At 37.6% G+C, this 18,678-nt stretch overlaps 8 protein-coding genes across 8 annotated transcripts; 6 read left to right on the forward strand and 2 right to left on the reverse strand.

Moving 5' to 3' along the window:
* Positions 1–163: 163 nt before the first annotated feature.
* On the forward strand, positions 164–1,750 carry C5L36_0D05300 (uncharacterized protein; the record flags this gene model as incomplete). The annotated part of the gene is made up of 1 exon (XM_029467421.1): positions 164–1,750. One exon carries the CDS (start codon positions 164–166, stop codon positions 1,748–1,750), a length of 1,587 nt encoding a protein of 528 aa, XP_029323281.1.
* A 197-nt stretch (positions 1,751–1,947) lies between these two features.
* Positions 1,948–4,356, reverse strand: C5L36_0D05310 (uncharacterized protein; the record flags this gene model as incomplete). The annotated part of the gene is made up of 1 exon (XM_029467422.1): positions 1,948–4,356. One exon carries the CDS (start codon positions 4,354–4,356, stop codon positions 1,948–1,950), a length of 2,409 nt encoding a protein of 802 aa, XP_029323282.1.
* Positions 4,357–6,655: 2,299 nt separating this feature from the next.
* Positions 6,656–10,510, forward strand: C5L36_0D05320 (uncharacterized protein; the record flags this gene model as incomplete). Its single annotated transcript, XM_029467423.1, has 1 exon — positions 6,656–10,510. One exon carries the CDS (start codon positions 6,656–6,658, stop codon positions 10,508–10,510), a length of 3,855 nt encoding a protein of 1,284 aa, XP_029323283.1.
* Positions 10,511–11,426: 916 nt separating this feature from the next.
* On the forward strand, positions 11,427–12,176 carry C5L36_0D05330 (uncharacterized protein; the record flags this gene model as incomplete). Its single annotated transcript, XM_029467424.1, has 1 exon — positions 11,427–12,176. The coding sequence occupies one exon, from the start codon at positions 11,427–11,429 to the stop codon at positions 12,174–12,176; it is 750 nt and encodes a 249-aa protein (XP_029323284.1).
* A 467-nt stretch (positions 12,177–12,643) lies between these two features.
* On the forward strand, positions 12,644–14,023 carry C5L36_0D05340 (uncharacterized protein; the record flags this gene model as incomplete). The annotated part of the gene is made up of 1 exon (XM_029467425.1): positions 12,644–14,023. One exon carries the CDS (start codon positions 12,644–12,646, stop codon positions 14,021–14,023), a length of 1,380 nt encoding a protein of 459 aa, XP_029323285.1.
* Positions 14,024–14,238: 215 nt separating this feature from the next.
* On the forward strand, positions 14,239–15,744 carry C5L36_0D05350 (uncharacterized protein; the record flags this gene model as incomplete). The annotated part of the gene is made up of 1 exon (XM_029467426.1): positions 14,239–15,744. The coding sequence occupies one exon, from the start codon at positions 14,239–14,241 to the stop codon at positions 15,742–15,744; it is 1,506 nt and encodes a 501-aa protein (XP_029323286.1).
* Positions 15,745–15,829: 85 nt separating this feature from the next.
* C5L36_0D05360 (uncharacterized protein) lies at positions 15,830–16,201 on the reverse strand (the record flags this gene model as incomplete). The annotated part of the gene is made up of 1 exon (XM_029467427.1): positions 15,830–16,201. The coding sequence occupies one exon, from the start codon at positions 16,199–16,201 to the stop codon at positions 15,830–15,832; it is 372 nt and encodes a 123-aa protein (XP_029323287.1).
* Positions 16,202–17,313: 1,112 nt separating this feature from the next.
* On the forward strand, positions 17,314–18,435 carry C5L36_0D05370 (uncharacterized protein; the record flags this gene model as incomplete). Its single annotated transcript, XM_029467428.1, has 1 exon — positions 17,314–18,435. The coding sequence occupies one exon, from the start codon at positions 17,314–17,316 to the stop codon at positions 18,433–18,435; it is 1,122 nt and encodes a 373-aa protein (XP_029323288.1).
* Positions 18,436–18,678: the final 243 nt, after the last annotated feature.

The raw sequence follows: 18,678 nt of genomic DNA on the forward strand, positions 1-18,678 counted from the left end.
ATCAAATAAAAAAATGGGGCAACATTTTGCTGAATCATACATATCTGTTGGTATGTGTCAACGGGTTCCCTCTCGTTATGTGTACACAGTAGTTTACAATAATATTTAGTGCTTTTATCTTCAACCAAATAGTATAAACAAACAATAGTACTTTGCCAATCTGATGGTTAAGCTTTGCTATTTATTACCTCTAATAATACTGAGCGCACATAGTGGTAACGCAATAAGTACGGAGCTTTCAAAGCCAATGACAAGGAAACAAAAGGTCTTGGGTAAAGATCATGGAGAATACATCAGGAAACATTATGCACCTATGAAACTACAACTAGAAAAACGTGTCAGTTATAATCCAAAACAAAGCATACTACCTCAAAACCAAAGCCTGCGAAGCAAGGATTCAGAGTTGGAAGGAGCTGCTTATAGTTACTCTGTTATTGGGGGGATTGGGAATGAGGACAAAGATATATCAGAGAATGAGATTAAACTTGAAAAAGATGCTTTTGTGTATAGCGATGGTAGCAATACATTAAATCCGATGCCTGAATCAAGTCGTGACAATAATAAAAAACTCGAGATGGAAACTTATAGACTACAGAAACTACAAAGTGATCTGATGAAAAATGATGGCTCCATTGGTACGCAAAATGGCATTGATGTTGGTCTTGATGTTGATAAGAATGGGTATAAGTTTAAGGAGTATAAGGATTATAATGATGATAACAGCAATATTGCTAACACGGATGGTAACGCTGGTTACGATGGTTCCTTCCATAGTTGCAGTACCCAATCAGCCCAATCTCGAATAAATACGGAAGCATTAACGGAAACTTTGGAATACTATCTAACTTTGGGAAAAGAAAAATGGGCAGGGTTTTTAGCTACCAGTAATTGCAGCAAATTTCTGGAATTGTTTAAAAGGCTACAAAATAAGATAAATAGTGCGTCCCAGCTTGATAAAATAGAAGAAACGTACTCAACAAGGGAGCTCACGTGTGCCAATTGTAGAGATGGCAGTAAAGCTGATGTCAACAGAGTGTATAGTAACTTTGATACACCTAAAGCTTACGATCGAGAAAATAGGTCTTCCAGTCAAAAACATGAGGTTTTTTTTGAAGTTGAAAATCACAATCGTACAACTGGAACATCATTCGATAATATAGCTGGCGAAAAAAAAGACCAGTTTATGTCGTTACTGCAAAATGTCGTTAGCTACTGGGAAAGAGAAAATGCAAAGGACATTTTGCAAGCCTCGAGGGGTGTAGCATACAAAGATTTCAAACTAGGCGGAGACGTATACAATGAAACAGCAAATGTGGTGAAACAGAATAAGATTGCAAAAACTCAAAGCGAAAAGTACAATCACTCTTCTAAGCAAAGGGAAGATTATTATGACACTCCTGATGAGAATGACAGCGCTGCAACACTTTCACGTTTAGATGAGTATCATTCAAAAAATTCAAGGCATAGAGACCTTTTAGAAAGTATTCATCCAACTGATGTGAAAACCAAAGAGCAAGAAGCGTGGTTAAGGGCAAATGCAATAAGAAGAGCACAGCTTCTCCAGGAATTAGTAAACGGGAATCACGATGAAAAGATGTTACAACAGGATCTTACAAAATATAGAGACGAAAACATTTTCCTTGATCAAGATGAAAATGAATTTGTTAGTAACGGAGTTAAATTGAAACCAAGATGTTCGGTGTCGTATGGCATATTCTTTGCTGTTACAATGTTATATTGCCTATACTAAACAGTAAATTGCGATGGGATGATTGTATATCTTTCTTTTTTTTGATATTTATAGGAAAGCGTATAGTTATTAGGTATAGGATATACATATATAAGAGAATGGAAAAAAAAAAGATATAAATATCGATGACGACATTGAATAACACAATAACGGTAGAAACAACAACAGTAATGATCAACGCATATTCTAATCAAATATTAGTAGTTCAAATCTTCTAGTCTATCAATGGCAGCCTTTGTTTTCATTCCTGTTCTGGTACTCAGTTCATAATCATCATTATGGTAATTCTGGGACAATGTTAGCCATTTCATGCACTCTGGCAATCCATCAGCGCCCTTTAATTTCCAAGTGAATAAAGCACGTTCATATAATGCGGTTGGATAGAGGTATGGGTTGTCTGATAGCTTAGTGGTTTTACCACTGGAGTTGACCAATTGAGATATCACAATTTTATCCAAGATTTCCATTCCCTCGGTGATGTAGCCTAATCTACGTAATGCAATGGATTGGAACATGATCCTTATCATTCTCTGTTCCTTATTTTCAGGGACTTTTGCAAATGGTTTTCCATTGGAATCTTTCAATGCCAACGTGATTGGGGAAGAAGATAAAGATAATGAATTGTTGGATTTAATTGACATGCTTGACATTGAAGATACGAGGTCATTTGGAGAGCCTGTTGTAGATGCTGCGGATGCTGAAATGGATGCTGCTGAGGACGACGATGGTAATGATGCAGATGACAGGGCAGAATATCCTAGTAATTTGATGGATAATTCGAGATGTTCCTGAGACATTCTGTTGTATCCGTTCCAAAAGTAAGCCAACTCATGAACTAGCGACGTTTGAATACAGTCAATGAAAGGTATCTTTGGATTTCTTCTTTGTGCTTCCTCTAGTTCTTTATACTTCCGACCAATGAACTTCTCAAAAGGAGGGATCTTGGACAAGAATTTCTTTTTACCGATCAACTTTGGCGCTTCGTGTAGATATCTATCTGCCAGACTAGCATAACTATCAACTTTCTTTGGATCAACATCTGAACCTTTTGGAATAAGACCAGTCTTACACATCCTATATGCTTCCAAATAACAAGCTGCTGCAAACCAAGTATAAAGGGCATGAGAGTACGAGTTGACTTTCATCAAGTCAAGAAAGTCTTGACCTGCTCGATCAAAATCATGTAAAAAGACCAAGATCATGCACCTATCAAATCCCAGTAATGCATCGACTTGTTTCATTTGTGAAGGCTTTGCCGTATCCATCAGCTTAACTGCTTCGTTCAACTTACCCCTCGAGGCAAGCATACGGGATTCTTGTAATAACCATAGATTACTATGAGGGAACAAAGCTCTTGCATGCAATAACACCTTGACCAGTTTTTCGCCTGGATGTAGCAAAGTTTCACCGTGGTTCATTGATGCCATTCTTTCAAGTTGGATTTTCTCCTCTACTATTTCCTTCCTTGAAAAGCTCGAAGAATTTGTTTTGATTTTCTTCAATTTATCATCATTTTCCCTCATTAAAGAAGAGTTACTCTTATTTAATTCCGAGGATGAAGGAATATCAAAATCCACATCGGTGAATTGAAAAGGTCCATCATAGAAAACTAACAATGCCAATAAACCAATACCACCATGAATATTACGTTCCATTGCCGCATTCCAAACCATTTTCAACCCGACTTCTCTGGAACCTTTGAAACCAACAACAGACAAGACCTTACCAATGGCTGGAGGAATCAAGGACAAAACCACCTGTAAGATACCAAAACATAGATTAACACCTGAGTGAATATATTCATCAACAGAGGAGATGCTTGGGTTACCCAATTTAAGAACGTCCTTATCATTCAAGTTATTATTACTGTCACCACCTAATTCGGATTGTAACGATTCCGATACAGGGGGGTTCCCAATGTGGGAACCGTTAATTCTGGAGAGTCTCATATGATATACCCTATCCAAATCATCAATGATTTTTTGATCTTTAACTTCTTGGTCAGTCATTGTTAATGGTAAATCAACAAATGATGCATCATTATGTTCCACTTGGAAAGATGAATAGCTACTTAAATCGGCCAATGAAGCAGAGGGAGAATTGGAATCAAAATCCAAATTTTTCTTAATTGAATCAAGAGTTTGATAAGCTCTTCTTAATTTAAGTAAAGCTTTTGCACCTTCCATAAAATTTTCACTTAATAACATCAATAAAGCATTAAGCAAATTTGATTCTGCATATGCAACGGCAAATTCAGTCCCCGGCGGATAAATTTGCGATGACTTTATTTGATTTTTCTCAGCAAATGATTTCTCCTTTAGAGACAAGGACTCTGCCTTTGATAAAATTTCAGATGCCTTCTTCATTGTATCTTGTTCAAAACCCAATGTTGCTTCTAAAAATAGGCAAACCCCATAAGCCAATTGAGAAATTGCCACTGTGTCATGATCATTCAAGAGATCGTATGCCTCATTTGCCCGATCGTCCAAGACATAGTCCATTGCCTTCAATGCTTTCTCCAACTGTAAAGCTTGCGTTGCAATTTTCTGGTTCATCTCCTCATTAGAGAGAGCCGGTGAAGATTTAAATCCTAAGGCCCTTAGCATAGTTGGTTGTTTTCAATCTAGGATTGAAGAGGAAGAACTGTCAATGTAGGCTGGGAGGTAGGGGGGAGAGAAATAGTTGAATGAAACGTTGATATTAAGATGCAACAAAATGCAAAGAATCCAAAATGGAGGGTAGTGATTCTCAATCGGAAACGGGAACGAGTGCACGTACTACAATATACGCAACAACTTTGAAGGACAAGAAAAAAAAAAAAGAGGTGTACCGAAAAGCTCTCCTCTGAATTGATCTACTCCCTCACTCTGTCCCTCCCAGAAACTACCTATCTATTGACATCGGTGCATTTTGGCCGTTTAACTATTCTCCCTCGGCATCCATTGTATGTATTCACCGTCTTTATCAACATCCTAATTATAGCTAATGACTCTATCTACCCATTCATTGATTCATATTCTTGTTGTATCAAACCCCCTCCCCCCCTTTCCCTTTTGTTTCGTTGACTTCCCGCCCCATCTTTCTTTGTTTCGATTTCCCCCACCCCCCATTTTCAAAGAGCGGTCTATTGTCTCAAAAGAGACCGATCTTCTCCGAGAAGAGGGAAAAAAAAAAATGAAAAAAAAAAAAGACGGTAAATTCCGCGGGGTTTCCTACTCCCTTCTTTCCTCCTGGGGAGTCCCACAGCATTTCCTCAAGTTTTCTCATTCTATACCGCTTTTTCGTATTTGCCGACCCCGACGCGTCGGAACGGCAAGAAGAAAAAAAAGGTCCCGGAGTCCGACAATTGACGGAGAAAGGGGACGCGAGAGGAGAAACGGTAATAAAAAAAAACGGGGCTAAAATGAGATCAACAGCAGGTGAAAAGCCGAAATTCGGAAGACAAAAGAACAACTTGTAAATTCTGAATTGGCGAATGTAAGAAGGTGAGGAAAAGGGAGGGGGGAATTTGCCCCTCCCTTTTCCTCCCTTATTAGTTGACGGTCTTTAAATCCAGATAACAAAAGAGGCAATTCCGCAGGGAAAACTGAATTTTTCATTTTTTTTTTTTTCAATATTTCTCCTTCAGTTTAGTTGCATCTTCATTTTCTTTTTTTTTTTCTTTTTTTTTAAAAGTAATAAAATAAAGGCATTGTCTAATAAAGTGCGTTTGGTGTTTCTGCCGTTCGAGAAATGTCCCCCAATTAAACAAGGAACAAAAAAGAAAGAAACGCTCAGCTGGAAAGAGCAAGGTGCATTTCAACGTTTGGACTAACAACGCACAACAAACAAAGACACTTTTCAACAGTAACAGGTCTTATTTGCGAATCGGGACTGGACTTAGAAAGTTCTATTCATATAGTCATACAGCCACATAGTCAAATAGGTCAAATAGGTCAAATAGGTTGGACAATCAGACAGTCACGAAACCAGTGAGTGTGCCAGTAGTTCATTGTTTACAGCCACACACGTTATCAACAAACAAAGCAAACAGACCATCCGAGATACAAGTAAGCAAGAAGACAAGACAAAAAAAAAGGACAAACGGCTTTACGGCTTCAGAGACAAAAGACAAAAGTACAAAAGTGCAAAAGTACAAAAGTACAAAAGTTTAAAGGTTTAGAAGTGCAACAGTTTGAAAGTACAAGAAACTCAAAACTACAAAGCCGAAAGTAAAAGTCCAAAGGTAAAATTAACAACAGGAGAAAGCACCAAATCCCCCGTGTGAAGCTTAAATTGGTTTGCTTTTCCCTTGGTGCTCATTTCGTCACACATAATCGATTCGGTCTCCAGTCGCTAATTTCATCTACAAACAGTAGTCGGAAATTAAGATTTTTTTTTCTGTATTGAAACCGAGGTGTAGCGCGTGGCCAACACAGGAAACGAGTACAACATTGCATATACACACCTATTGTTACAAGTATTGACATTTCCATTAGGAGAATCCCTTTTAACCTTCTTACATCTTCTCTCCTCTAGTTAGGAAAACCATAATTAGATATTCATTATTGATTGTGGGCTTGTTGTTCTTTGTTCCATACATAGAGACATACTTCCACTTTTGCATTCTAACACTCTCGTATTCTTGAACAAATACATACATCCATTCATATCTCTATCCACTCTTATACCAGGTAAACGTTTCTGTGCTATTTGGTTTAGATTCTAAAGTACTTACGATTTCTGTCTTTTATTATCCAGAGCTTGAATAGACTCACCAAGGACATCGTCAAAGGACTGTTGAAATACATCTAAGGAAGAAAAAGAAAAAGGAAAGGAAAAGAAAAAGGAAAGGAAAAGAAAAAGGAAAGGAAAGAAAAAAGAAGAGACAAAACGAAAAGAGAAGAGAAGAAGTTAACACGAAAAATGGAGAACACCTCAATGACTAAACGCTCAATATCAACTACTACTGATGAGAACTATGAAACAGATAATCCAAACACTTCTCCCAAATCGAATCCAGGAACTTTTTCAGCAACCACAAATCCCCACAAACAATCTAGTGCACACTTCAATGAAAATGATGAGGATCATGATGATGACTTTGGTGTGCCCATGAAGAGAGTTGCCTCTTCGAAGTCGTCAAAGGCGTCCAAACCAAGACCTCATGTCTGTTCGGTTTGTACTAGGGCATTTGCAAGATTGGAACACTTGAAAAGGCATGAACGTTCCCATACTAATGAAAAACCTTTCCAATGTGCAGCTTGTGGTCGTTGCTTTGCAAGGAGAGATTTGGTTCTAAGACATCAACAGAAATTACATGCATCTCTTCCAACTAATAATAGAACTAACGTACCACGTAGGGGGAAAACGCAAAAACTTAAACCCGAAGATGGTAAAGTTGTTAGAGATTATCTAAATGATAACATCAATATCGTGCGAAATAATACTAGTGCGAAATTGCCTTTAACCAATCAATCAAATGATGCTTCTTTTAAAAACAATGATGACATTCACAATCATATTCCTTTTGATCATGATCCAGTGGATCATTTCTCTCCAACTGTGGAAAAAAACAACTATTATAATAATGGAGGGCATCATGTCTTCAATTCTGGGGCTAATCCCCTAATGCAAGATCAAATTAGTTTTTTCAATTCTAATATTCTAGGTACAAATATAACAAACGGCGGATTCTATAACTCACCGACTTCCCTTAATGGTATGATGTTTTCGCCAAATATGGTCAACACAAAAAACGAGCATTCACAAATACGGCAAGGTAATGTATCAAATATTACTCCTGAGTCTCAACAGAACAAATCTGTCAATTCTGACATTAAACTGAACGATTACCACATCGACTCCGATGAGTTGGATTCAGACTTGGGTTCGGATTATGGCAATGATAGGTTTGATCATCCAAGGGCAATGTATCAGGACGATTCAAATAGACTCCAATTGCATTCGGAAAATAATAATAATGGAAATACTAATAGTATGAATGATAATAATAATAGTAATAATAACATCAATAACGATGCTAGCTCGAGTTATAGAAACCATAGGCATGCGTCTTTCTCCGCAGCAGCTTCCTCCTCGTATACTGGTTTGCCTGATACAAGGTACCCGCATGATCAAAATATGAAAGACTTGGAGAATGGAGCACCTCAGCAGGTAAGCTTTTCATCGCCTCAGTTTTCATACAAGCCAAATGGTGAATTGGGGTATTTGGATTATGAAACCTTGGAAAACCTGGATTTGAATGATCTTGGTATCGATTTCAGTTCTGTCAACTTCATAAATGGTAATGATATGCATGGTGTAACATCTAGTAACTCTCCACATTCAAATACTAATTCAAACACTAATTCAAATACCAACTCAAATTCAAACATCACACCGGCTTCTATTGCAAGTAACCATAATACACCACATTCCGACGATTCAAAGGAAATCAACCTACAAAGGGTCTTGTCAAATCCTTCAAACGCTGTCCCCTTGCATAGAGTCTTATCTCATCCTAGGTCTGGTGAAGCTTTACAAAAAGTCCTCTCCCATCCAAATTCAGATGTGGCACTACAGAAGGTGTTGTCACATCCAGAACCTAACCTGGTGCTTGAAAAGGTTCTTTCTCATCCTTCAGATACTGATTGGTTTAACGAATTCATAAATGCACCAATCGATACGAACTTCCCTCCAATTACAAACCACATTGGATTTACAGACACTCCAGACAACATCAACTCTCCATCATTCACTGGCATGAACAACAGCAATTCTGGTAGTTCGATGAACAACAATCACAACGAAACAGCGCATCATTTTTCTTCAAACAGTAACGATTTGAAGCATCTTTTCAGATCCAGGCAAATTGATCTATCAAAACATATTCCTCATCCATACCAAAATCCAGCTATACCTGCACGCTGTTCGGAATCTGTCAGAGAGCATATAATGGCTGAATACAATTTAAATCATCAACAGTTTCCCAAGTTGGAAGATTTGAATCATTATCTTGCGTTGTATGAATTAGAATTCAACAAATATTTTCCCTTTGTTCATATACCATCATTCAAGATTGACGAAAACATGGATCAAATTCCATTGATGTTATCAATGGCAGCCATCGGCGCCTTGTATTCTTTCCATGCACGGAATTCTTCAACGTTATTCAATTTCTCAAGGTTTTTAATCCATAATTTCATGGAAGTTCAAATGCAGTCTAAAGTTTTCAATGATATACCGTTACATATTACACAAGCTTTAGTTTTGCATATGTTTTTGGGTATGTTCCATAATGATGCGGAAGTTACCAAGTTGATATCCAGACAATTGAACTCACTTGTTTCGTTGGTTAAGACGACTAGGTTGGATATGCCTTTGGAGAGTTTGCTTTTACCACCAGGAATCAATTACGATATTGTTCAAAGTGATAACTTTGGTTTGATCGAGTCTTGTTATAAGTATTTTATACTTGCCCAATCCAGAATCCGGACAATCCATGTCTTGCATCAAATTACCGTTTTATTTGGTTGTCTGACTAACTCAAAGGTTGAACTATCTGCTGATAGCATTGAGTCCGGTTCTCCGTGTTCAATTGAGGAATTGTGGAGTTGTAAAAACTATAATGAATGGATCCTCATTTTGAAGGAGAAGCATATTGCAATATCAAGTAAATTCCTATTGATTAGATTGAGCAATGGTTACCAGTATAGAGAATTATGGAGAAGTTTACAAAACCTATCACTCGATAAAGATGTTGGTTTAAGAGGCATGCTATCCTTACTAATGTCAATGAATGAATTTATACACGAAGAATCAATGGAAATTGATAAGGATTCGAATAAAAGTCAAGGCTTTAAACTGGCTGAATGGAGGATGGAACAACGTCCATACATTGAATCCTTGATTAAGATTTGGGAGAGTTGTTTCATCCGAAACGGGGGTGTTTTAGTGCCAAGAGGTCAAAATATACATACGATTAACAACAGTTGTGCGTTGAAGTTGACCTTGCCACTATTATCGTTTGCTAAAATTAATAAATGTGTACATATCAGCTCCGTTTTGGAACACGTTTGGGCAAGGAATTGGGAACAGATGAACGTGGAAGTTAAAAGACTGACACTTGACGTGGAAGCGTTGAGAGATTCGATCAACTATTCGTTGGACATCGTTAATCTCTGGATTGAAATTATATCAATTACAAATGATGCAGAGAAAACTTCAATTAGAACCCCTATTTTTTTTCTGACATGTTTATTCACTTCAACATTACTAATTTCGGAGTACCTCTACGCAACTGAACTGTGGGCCCACAAATATATTGGAGATAAGACCCTAATTAACCCTTTGACAACTTCTGATCGTGTTCTATGGATGAGAGCCGAAAAAATCTTCAAAAAAATAGAAAAAAATCTTTTACCTTTAGGTTCGAATAACCAATCCTATTCTGAATTTTTGAGGCTACAGGCAAATGGTGCGCTCGATGTTGAGATCTTGGATGACGAAATTGCAAAACTAGCACTAGGCCCAGGAGATTTACAACCAATTGCCGAAATCATCATAAGTGGCAGACTAAGTACCAGATGTCTTTCGTTGGGAGTGAGGATATTGGCTGACGCTCCAGTTTGGCCCATTGCATTATTGTTTGCAGAAGCGTTGAAGGCCAGAGCAACACACATTCATGAATGCACGAGTTCTTGGAGTCCATGCGAAAATGAAGACACTAAAAAGGAAAGTGCTGAAGGCGGTGCTGTCATTAATTCTAAGGCTGAATGAATCTCTACTTAGACCGCTTCTATGAATACCAGCAGCTTTGTAATATATATACATATATATCTGTTTTTATACATGTATTCATTTATGCTTGCTTTTTAACAAGGTAGTTGAACTCTAGCTGTTCAAACGCCTTATTGTGTTGTCTGCCTAAAGAATAGGCAAGTATAAATTTTTTGGCTGTTGTTTTACGACATAAGTATTTGTTGCAGGCTTAGAAATTAGATCTTTGCTAACTTAAAATCAATCGATAACAAACAAACATTGTTTCTGTTTGCCTATAGTAAATTATAAAGGTTGGATCAAGTGTGTATCCCCATTGAATTACAATGTACAGTACGTTTGTTAGAGTAAAATTGAGAAAAATAAAAAGTTTCTAGCTTGATAATATCCGTAAAAACTTAGGAGAAAAATTGTTTTTTTTTGATCTTTGGGCTTATAAATTTTTTTTTTAAAAAAAAAGTATCAATTCACGTTATCTAACCAGCTTCAATACAATTCCTTAATTCCTTGTTCTCCATAGCTAGTACGGATACATTCTGCTTACTTTTTAATGTCCGTCAGGAGAAACCCTTTTCCTTCCTTAAAGGCTCACCTTTGCTGCCCAATGAAATTAACGCATTCTAGAGTGTCTCGAACCTTGTCTGACTTAACTCCATGTTCGCATTATTTCCGTCCCTCGAATTTTTCTTAGTTATGTGACTACTGCCACAAGGAAGCCGAGCCTCCAACGGAAATAAGCAATGTGTGATTTGTTCCTCATTGCCGAGGTAAATTTGGGACAGAACTGTTCTCCATTGTTTAAGCAAAAATATTATTTAAGAGAAGAGATTTTCTGGGGCAGCTTTTGAATAAGGTACATGAATCCCGAATGAACAGCTAATACCACAAAGCAAACAATCTCATTACAAAATCAACGATGTTCGCAAACAAGTCCACCATCATCACCGGCGCAAACAAAAATTTGGGTAAGGAGACTGCAATTGCATTTGCAAAGGAAGGTTCAAACGTCTTGTTGCATTACCATTCTGATTCCTCTGCAAAGGAGACCCAAGAACTAGCGCATACCATTTCCTCAGAATATGGGGTTAAAACAGCTCTTTATCAAGGAGACTTATCCAACGAAGAAGTCACTATTGCTTTATTTGAAAAAGGTATTGAAGCCTTCGGTAAAGTTGATTATGCGATTAATAACGTTGGTATGGTTCTAAGAAAGCCACTTGCTGAGACCTCTCTTGAAGAATACAACAAGATGATCTCCATCAATGTCACCGCTTCTTTTCTCTTTCTAAGAGAGGCCGAAAGGAAATTAGCTGACGAAGGCTCAGTTGTTATGTTGACCACCTCTCTTCTTGGCGCATACACCGATGGTTATTCTCTCTACCAAGCTGCAAAGTCTGCTGTCTATTGGATGTGTAAGACTGCTTCTAAGGAGACCACCAAAAGAATAACCTACAATTGTGTTTCTCCAGGTCCAATGGATACCCCATTCTTATACGGCCAAGAGAATCAGCAAAGGATTGGCTTTTTCAAGTCTCAGGCAGTCCAGCAAAGATTAACCGAGGTTGCAGACATTGTCCCAATTATCAAATTCATTGTTAAAGATGGTAAGTGGATGACTGGTCAAAACTTATACGCTAATAATGGATTTACCGCACCTTCCGCTTAAGCCATCTCGATTGTTTCTTTTTCTGGCCATTGTATGAAGACGCTTTTATCTAAGAATCTATAACTGAGTAATCAATATGTGTTGAATGTAACTAATTTGAGTACGTGATTTGCTACCATTAAATAGAGATATCAAAAAGAAGAAGGTATCAGTATTTGTAGAATAATATTCGGACCCAAACGTTTTTTTGATCTTTTATTTTTAAGAAAAACAATCAATGGAACTATAGACGGGAAGTCTGAAACAAAAACACGGAAATTTATAGTTTACGGTTGCACATTGTAATCCCATGTTAATTACGGAATCATTAAATATTAAATGTCAAAAATGCGGAAATTCACCAAAAAATATCTTTTTTCTTTTTTTTTCTTTTCTTTTTTTTTTTTTTTTTTTTTTACTGATCACCAAAATTTGATATTAATAAAAGAAAAGAAAAATAGAAAGCTGTGAGTTGTCTTACTGGCCTAATGAAAATCTTCAGTTTATTGTTCAGTAATCTTAGAAATAGACTAACAAAGAGAGCATCAGTGGGAAGAATGACCGAGGAACATAAACTTAACGAATATGGAATTAATCTACAAGAATCTATCAAAAAAGGCCGTGAACTATTTAATAATCTAGGACGACCAACTAGAGTTGTTGCACCCATGGTCGATGGATCTGAGTTGGCTTGGAGAATAATATCAAGAAAGTATGGTGCTCAGCTGTGCTACTCACCAATGCTACATTCAAGGTTATTCAGTGAAGATAAAAAATTTCGGGATCAATTCCTGTGTGAACAAGATGGCCAGCCGGGACTCGATCGTCCTTTAATTATCCAGTTTTGCGCAAATGACCCAGAAGTCTTATTGAAAGCAGCCAAATATGTTGTCGGGAAATGCGATGCCGTTGATATCAATTTTGGATGTCCACAAGGCATTGCTAAAAAAGGCCATTATGGATCCTTCTTAATGGAGGAATGGGATTTAGTTGCAAGGTTAATCAATAAGCTGGCGGTTGAATTAGGTGAACAATTACCAGTTACTGCAAAAATTAGAGTATTTGAGGATTGGTCAAAGTCTTTAGATTATGCCAAGATGTGCCTTAATGCAGGTGCGAAGTTTTTAACGGTTCATGGCAGAACAAGGGATATGAAAGGCCAGAAGACAGGTTTGGCAAATTGGGGGTTAGTTAAGTATTTAAGAGAAAATCTACCAGAAGGAACGGTTTTTATCTCCAATGGTAACATTTTGTACCCCGATGATATTGAGCGGTGTATAAACGAAATCAAATGTGATGCCGTGATGAGTGCTGAAGCCAACCTTTGTAATCCAGGAATTTTCTGGACTAAGTCAGACGACAAAGAGAAAGTTTTTCCTAGAGTTGACAAGTTTATGAGAGAGTATTTCGATATTGTTAAATCATGCAAAGGTACGGAATCCAAAAGATGTATGAAAACCCATATGTTTAAAGCGCTGAAGACATTTTTACCGTATCATACTGATATACGTTCTGAGATTGCTAGATTAACCAAGAATTCAACATTTGAAGAAATAGAGAAAGTCATTATCATGATTGAAGAAGTTGTAAATGAAATCTTCCAAAAGGAAGATATTGAGCAGTTAGATGAAATCAAGACTGGTGCTGTCCAACCATGGGGTGGAAGATATAGAGAAGTTCCTTACTGGAGATTGCAACCCTATTTTAGGAAAGTTGATGGTGTTGCAGGTAAGGATTTAATAAAGGATGAAATTGAAAGGATATCTCAGGAAAATACGAAACAATTTGAACTTGTTGAGAGTAGAAAGAGGAAAGCCGAAGAGCATGAAAATGAGCCTGTAGTCAAGTCCGCCAAAGTTTCTGTTTAACCCATTTTTACGTGTATATATGTACTATAACTATAAATGCTGCTTTCTTTTCCTTTTTTCAGATGTAACCACATTTTTTCTAAAAAAAAAAAAAAAGATGCCATGAATTTCTCTATTAAGCGAGAGTCACCAAGTCCAAGTCTTTCACCAAGGGGGTTGTATTTTCTATTTTCATTCTCATAACGTCTAGAGCACCATAGAAGACTTAAGTTAGGATGCTCATCAAAAAAGTAATCAAGTGCTCATCAAGAAGGTTTTTTTCTATAAGATTGAGTAGAGGACAAGCTCATCTTCCACAGCATATCAGTAATATTTTAAAGAAACACGATATTGTGATAACCGATGACGAATTTAAGAGGGACTTTCAAGAGCCTATAGTGTCACATTTAAGGAAAAGAGGATTAATTGAAACATGTGTCAACGAGGAACAACTTTTCAAGGATGCAGAAGACAAAGTATTAGGCTTATATTGTGGGGCTGATCCGACTGCCAAATCGCTTCATTTAGGAAACCTTTTACCGTTGATGATTTTGCTTCACTTTAACCTACGTGGCCATCGAATCTTCCCGCTAATTGGAGGCGCCACTGGTGAAGTTGGTGATCCATCGGGTAGGTCAACTGAAAGATCGGCAATGGCGGAAGAGGCAAGACGAGACCATGTTGAAAGAATCTCCAATCAATTTCTGGACTTTTTTCAACGGGCTGTTGAGTACGGAAAAACCAGGAACCCCGAGATTGCTAGCTTATCTATTGGATCCCAAGAATTAAAAAATAATCGTGAATGGTGGAAAGACATGGGGTTCTTACATTTCTTAGCAACCTACGGTAGGCATATCAGGGTGAACCAGATGCTGAGTAGAGAATCCATTAAGGCTAGATTAAGTTCCGACCAAGGTATTGGATTTAATGAATTTACTTATCAAATTTTGCAGGCATATGATTTCTACTATTTGAACAAAACTTACAAAGTCAACATTGAAGTAGGAGGTAACGACCAATATGGTAATATTGTTGCCGGAATTGACCTGATCAATAGATTAAAGAAGGTTGAAGATTCAGATAGGAATGACGATGTTTATGGAATAACTGTACCTTTACTAACAACTTCCAATGGGGTGAAGTTCGGGAAAAGTGCAGGAAATGCGCTTTTTATAGACAAAGAATTAACATCTGCATATGACATTTATCAATTTATGTATAACACTACAGATGCCGATGTTCAGACTTTTCTCTACAAATTTTCCTTATTACCAGTTTCCGTAATTGATAAGATTGTTGATCTCCATAATATGAACAAGAAGCTGAGAATTGGTCAAAGGGTCCTAGCAATCGAGATGTGTGATTTAATTCACGGAGACGGAGAAGGATTGAGTAACTATATCATTAGTGAAGTTCTATTTAGCAATTCCAATATACGGGAAAATTTCAAGGCCGACGAGGTTTTGGATGCATTTAAGAAGCAGAATTTAGTTTGTGAATTCAACAGAGACGAAGTCCTGAAAACACCAATCTATCAGATATTATATTCGGCATGTAGAGGTGAGAAATCTAAATCTGAAATTAAGAGGATGATTAAAAATGGTTCATTTCAAATAGGCAACACCAAAGATGGCAAAGTCAAGGACCCAGATTATTGCATCACTGAAAATGACGTTATTGAAGAAAGACTACTTGTTTTAAAGCTTGGCAAGAAGTTCTACATTGTTGAAGTTATCAACTGAGCGAGTTATTAGACTGTGAACAAAAAGCACTAAACAAAATCATGTATATAGAACCTGTAGACCAATATAGTAGGGCAAGATGCCATCAAGAACCTCCACCTTTACTATGCCTGAAAAGCTTCATACTTATCCACGAGGAGACGGCCCATATCCACAGTATGACAAAATTCAGGAAAAATACAAAAATGTAGTAGTTCTCCACCGGTTTTTCTTGTAAAGACACCTCTCTGTAGACCAGAGAAATCCACCTGTTTTTCAGTAACCATTCTTTCACGGACCCAACATCGAGACACCACTCCCAGAGGTTAAATATTGTTCCAATGGAGACCGTGAATACAAGCCACGTGACAACGATGATCGAATACCCATACACTTTCAGGGAACAAAGGTACTCGTCTTCGGAAATATAAGATTGATGCTGAGGGTCACCAGCTCTCCTACCACCAGCGTGGGGCATATTCTATTGGCAACATGGAACAATCTCCACAACAGAGCTGTCTTCTTCTTGATGTCGATCATATGCATATTATATACGCCAAACAAATTCTACTCGACGCCCCCACATGCATAAAGGTAAACGCGAATCGGGTACCCGATGCCTCTATGCAGCTCCAACACTGTCATGCCATCGAGTAAAATTACACCCAGTTTCGGCGGCTATAAGATGTGCCAGATAGGCTTTGCCTTCCTAGAAAAAAAGATCAGGAGGGGTGATCTGATAGTCTATCAAAAATGTTCTTTACTGGTTAAGGTACGAGTAAAGGAGCAAAAAAAAAGCTGCATGCCGCCAATTTGGAGGGTACATTAGAGATGGAAAAAAAAAATAACTAAAAGGGTGGAGTCCGTAGCATAATTTGCTGCCATTACTTCACTTACCCCGCAAGGGTGACTCAACAGTACTCCAGAGGCAGTAAGATGATGGGCATTGTATTACAGCAAACCCCGTCTGTTGTTGGAGGGGGCTTGGATGTGGTTTTTTTTTTCTTTATGTATGTCCACCATTTGGGTTGCTGCTCTTGCTTCCATGCTTTCCATTTTTTTATGGGATAGCTGCCTGTCGTTTTATTTTCAATAGCAATCCACTGTGGAAAGTGCTTTTATTGGAAATAAGACTACTTTGTTGCGTCTGAATGGACACCTACTCGTCATGCAGTTAAAGGGTTTCTTGCATATGCAACACAGTCGACAATAATTTCTTTGAAGTATATTTTCATATGAATTTTTTTATTTGTTTCCATATTCTGCTATTTGCGAGTTATTAAGGTTGGCTATCTTACTATATTCTTGTTTGTCACCAGGCAAGCACTCATTGGTGGGCCAGTTAACAAGCCATGGTAGGGTCGTTATTCTCTTTCCCTATATCTCGCTCTCAGTTCTGGGGAAAGCATATTGATTCCCTTCTCTCAGTGTGATAATCCTAGATGGATTGCTATTCTATACATGTAAGACTCGCGTCATTGAAGTGAAGAAAAAAAAACATCGGTTGTATTTAGTTCAAACTACCTCATGTAAGCCTTCTTTCTCTTGGGTAATTTTGCTATTTTTAGGTAAAGAAGAGATAACCTTTAAATGTGTATAATGTGTGGCTCCAGTGCATACACAGGCAATGAGACTGGAATATACATCGACCAAGCGTTTGTTTGCAGAATCAAAGACACACTATACAATGGTCGGGTGGATATGCTACATAAGGTAATTCAACACCTTACCAGAAATAAGCATTTATTAAATGAGGCAATTAAATATCCATTCCTTAATCAAGTCATTCATTTGAGTAAGAATTTCAGGCCATTAACCGACGATGAACAGAATGCGGCAATTGATACGGTCTTGAGTTCCGAAGTTTATGATCGTGTTAAAGACGAGGAGATGAAGCAAGACCCTAACTACGAGTATGTTGAGGTACTAGTCAAGCAACTGTTGCGATGGTTCAAAGAGGAATTTTTTACATGGGTCAACAAACTGGACTGTCCAAATTGTGGGAACAAAGAACAAGAACAAATTCGACACTTACCAGGGCTTCGCCCATACAAGTATGAGCATTTCCAAGGGAAAGCAACAATAATCGAAAGATATCAATGCCTCAAATGCCTGTCAACGTATGAGTTTCCTAGATATAATGATATCCGGACATTGTTGAAAACTAGAAAAGGACGTTGTGGTGAATGGAACAATTGCTTCATTGCTATTCTCAAGTCCCTGGATATAGACACAAGGTTCATTTGGAATGCAGAGGATCATGTATGGTGTGAATATTATAATGAACGAGAGGGAAGATGGATCCATTTGGATTCTTGTGAAAATTCATATGACCAGCCTTACTTATATAACGAAGGGTGGGGGAAGAAGATGTCCTATACATTTGCTATTGGTCCCAATTATATTATAGATGTATCCGATAAATACCTGAGTCCTAATAGGCCAGAGAATCACTTGCCAAGGAACAAGTGTCCTGAAGTTTCATTGAAAGGAATTTTAGCTCACCATAATGCTCAATCGATTCTTGCGTCTTCTAAGGATACAATTTTACGTACCACTTCTCAACTAATTGCAGATTTGATGAATGCACGGGGAAAAGTACATCCTGTTCATACTGAAACTACGTCTACGAATGAAGGTGCCTCCCTACTACCAAGACAAAGTGGTGCTGGGGCATGGACCCGACAAAGAGGTGAAGATAACAATGAATAACATAATAGTTTTAACGCAAAGCGTTTTTATCGGCGCGTCGATACTGCCCCTGTCTATTAATTTTCTTCCGCTAGCTTTTATAGAGAATTTTTCTTTTGTACATTTTATAGATCGAGTATTTAAGAAATTTATAGTAAATTTTTTTTTTCAAGGTTTGTTAATACTTAAATCGAAATAAAATTTTTAGTAAAGTTACTTATCTTTAAACACTATTTTTCCAAAGACTACGAAGGGTTCTAATTA

This window comes from Pichia kudriavzevii, chromosome 4 (genome assembly GCF_003054445.1).
Source record: "Pichia kudriavzevii chromosome 4, complete sequence".
Classification (NCBI taxonomy): Eukaryota; Fungi; Ascomycota; class Pichiomycetes; order Pichiales; family Pichiaceae; genus Pichia; species Pichia kudriavzevii.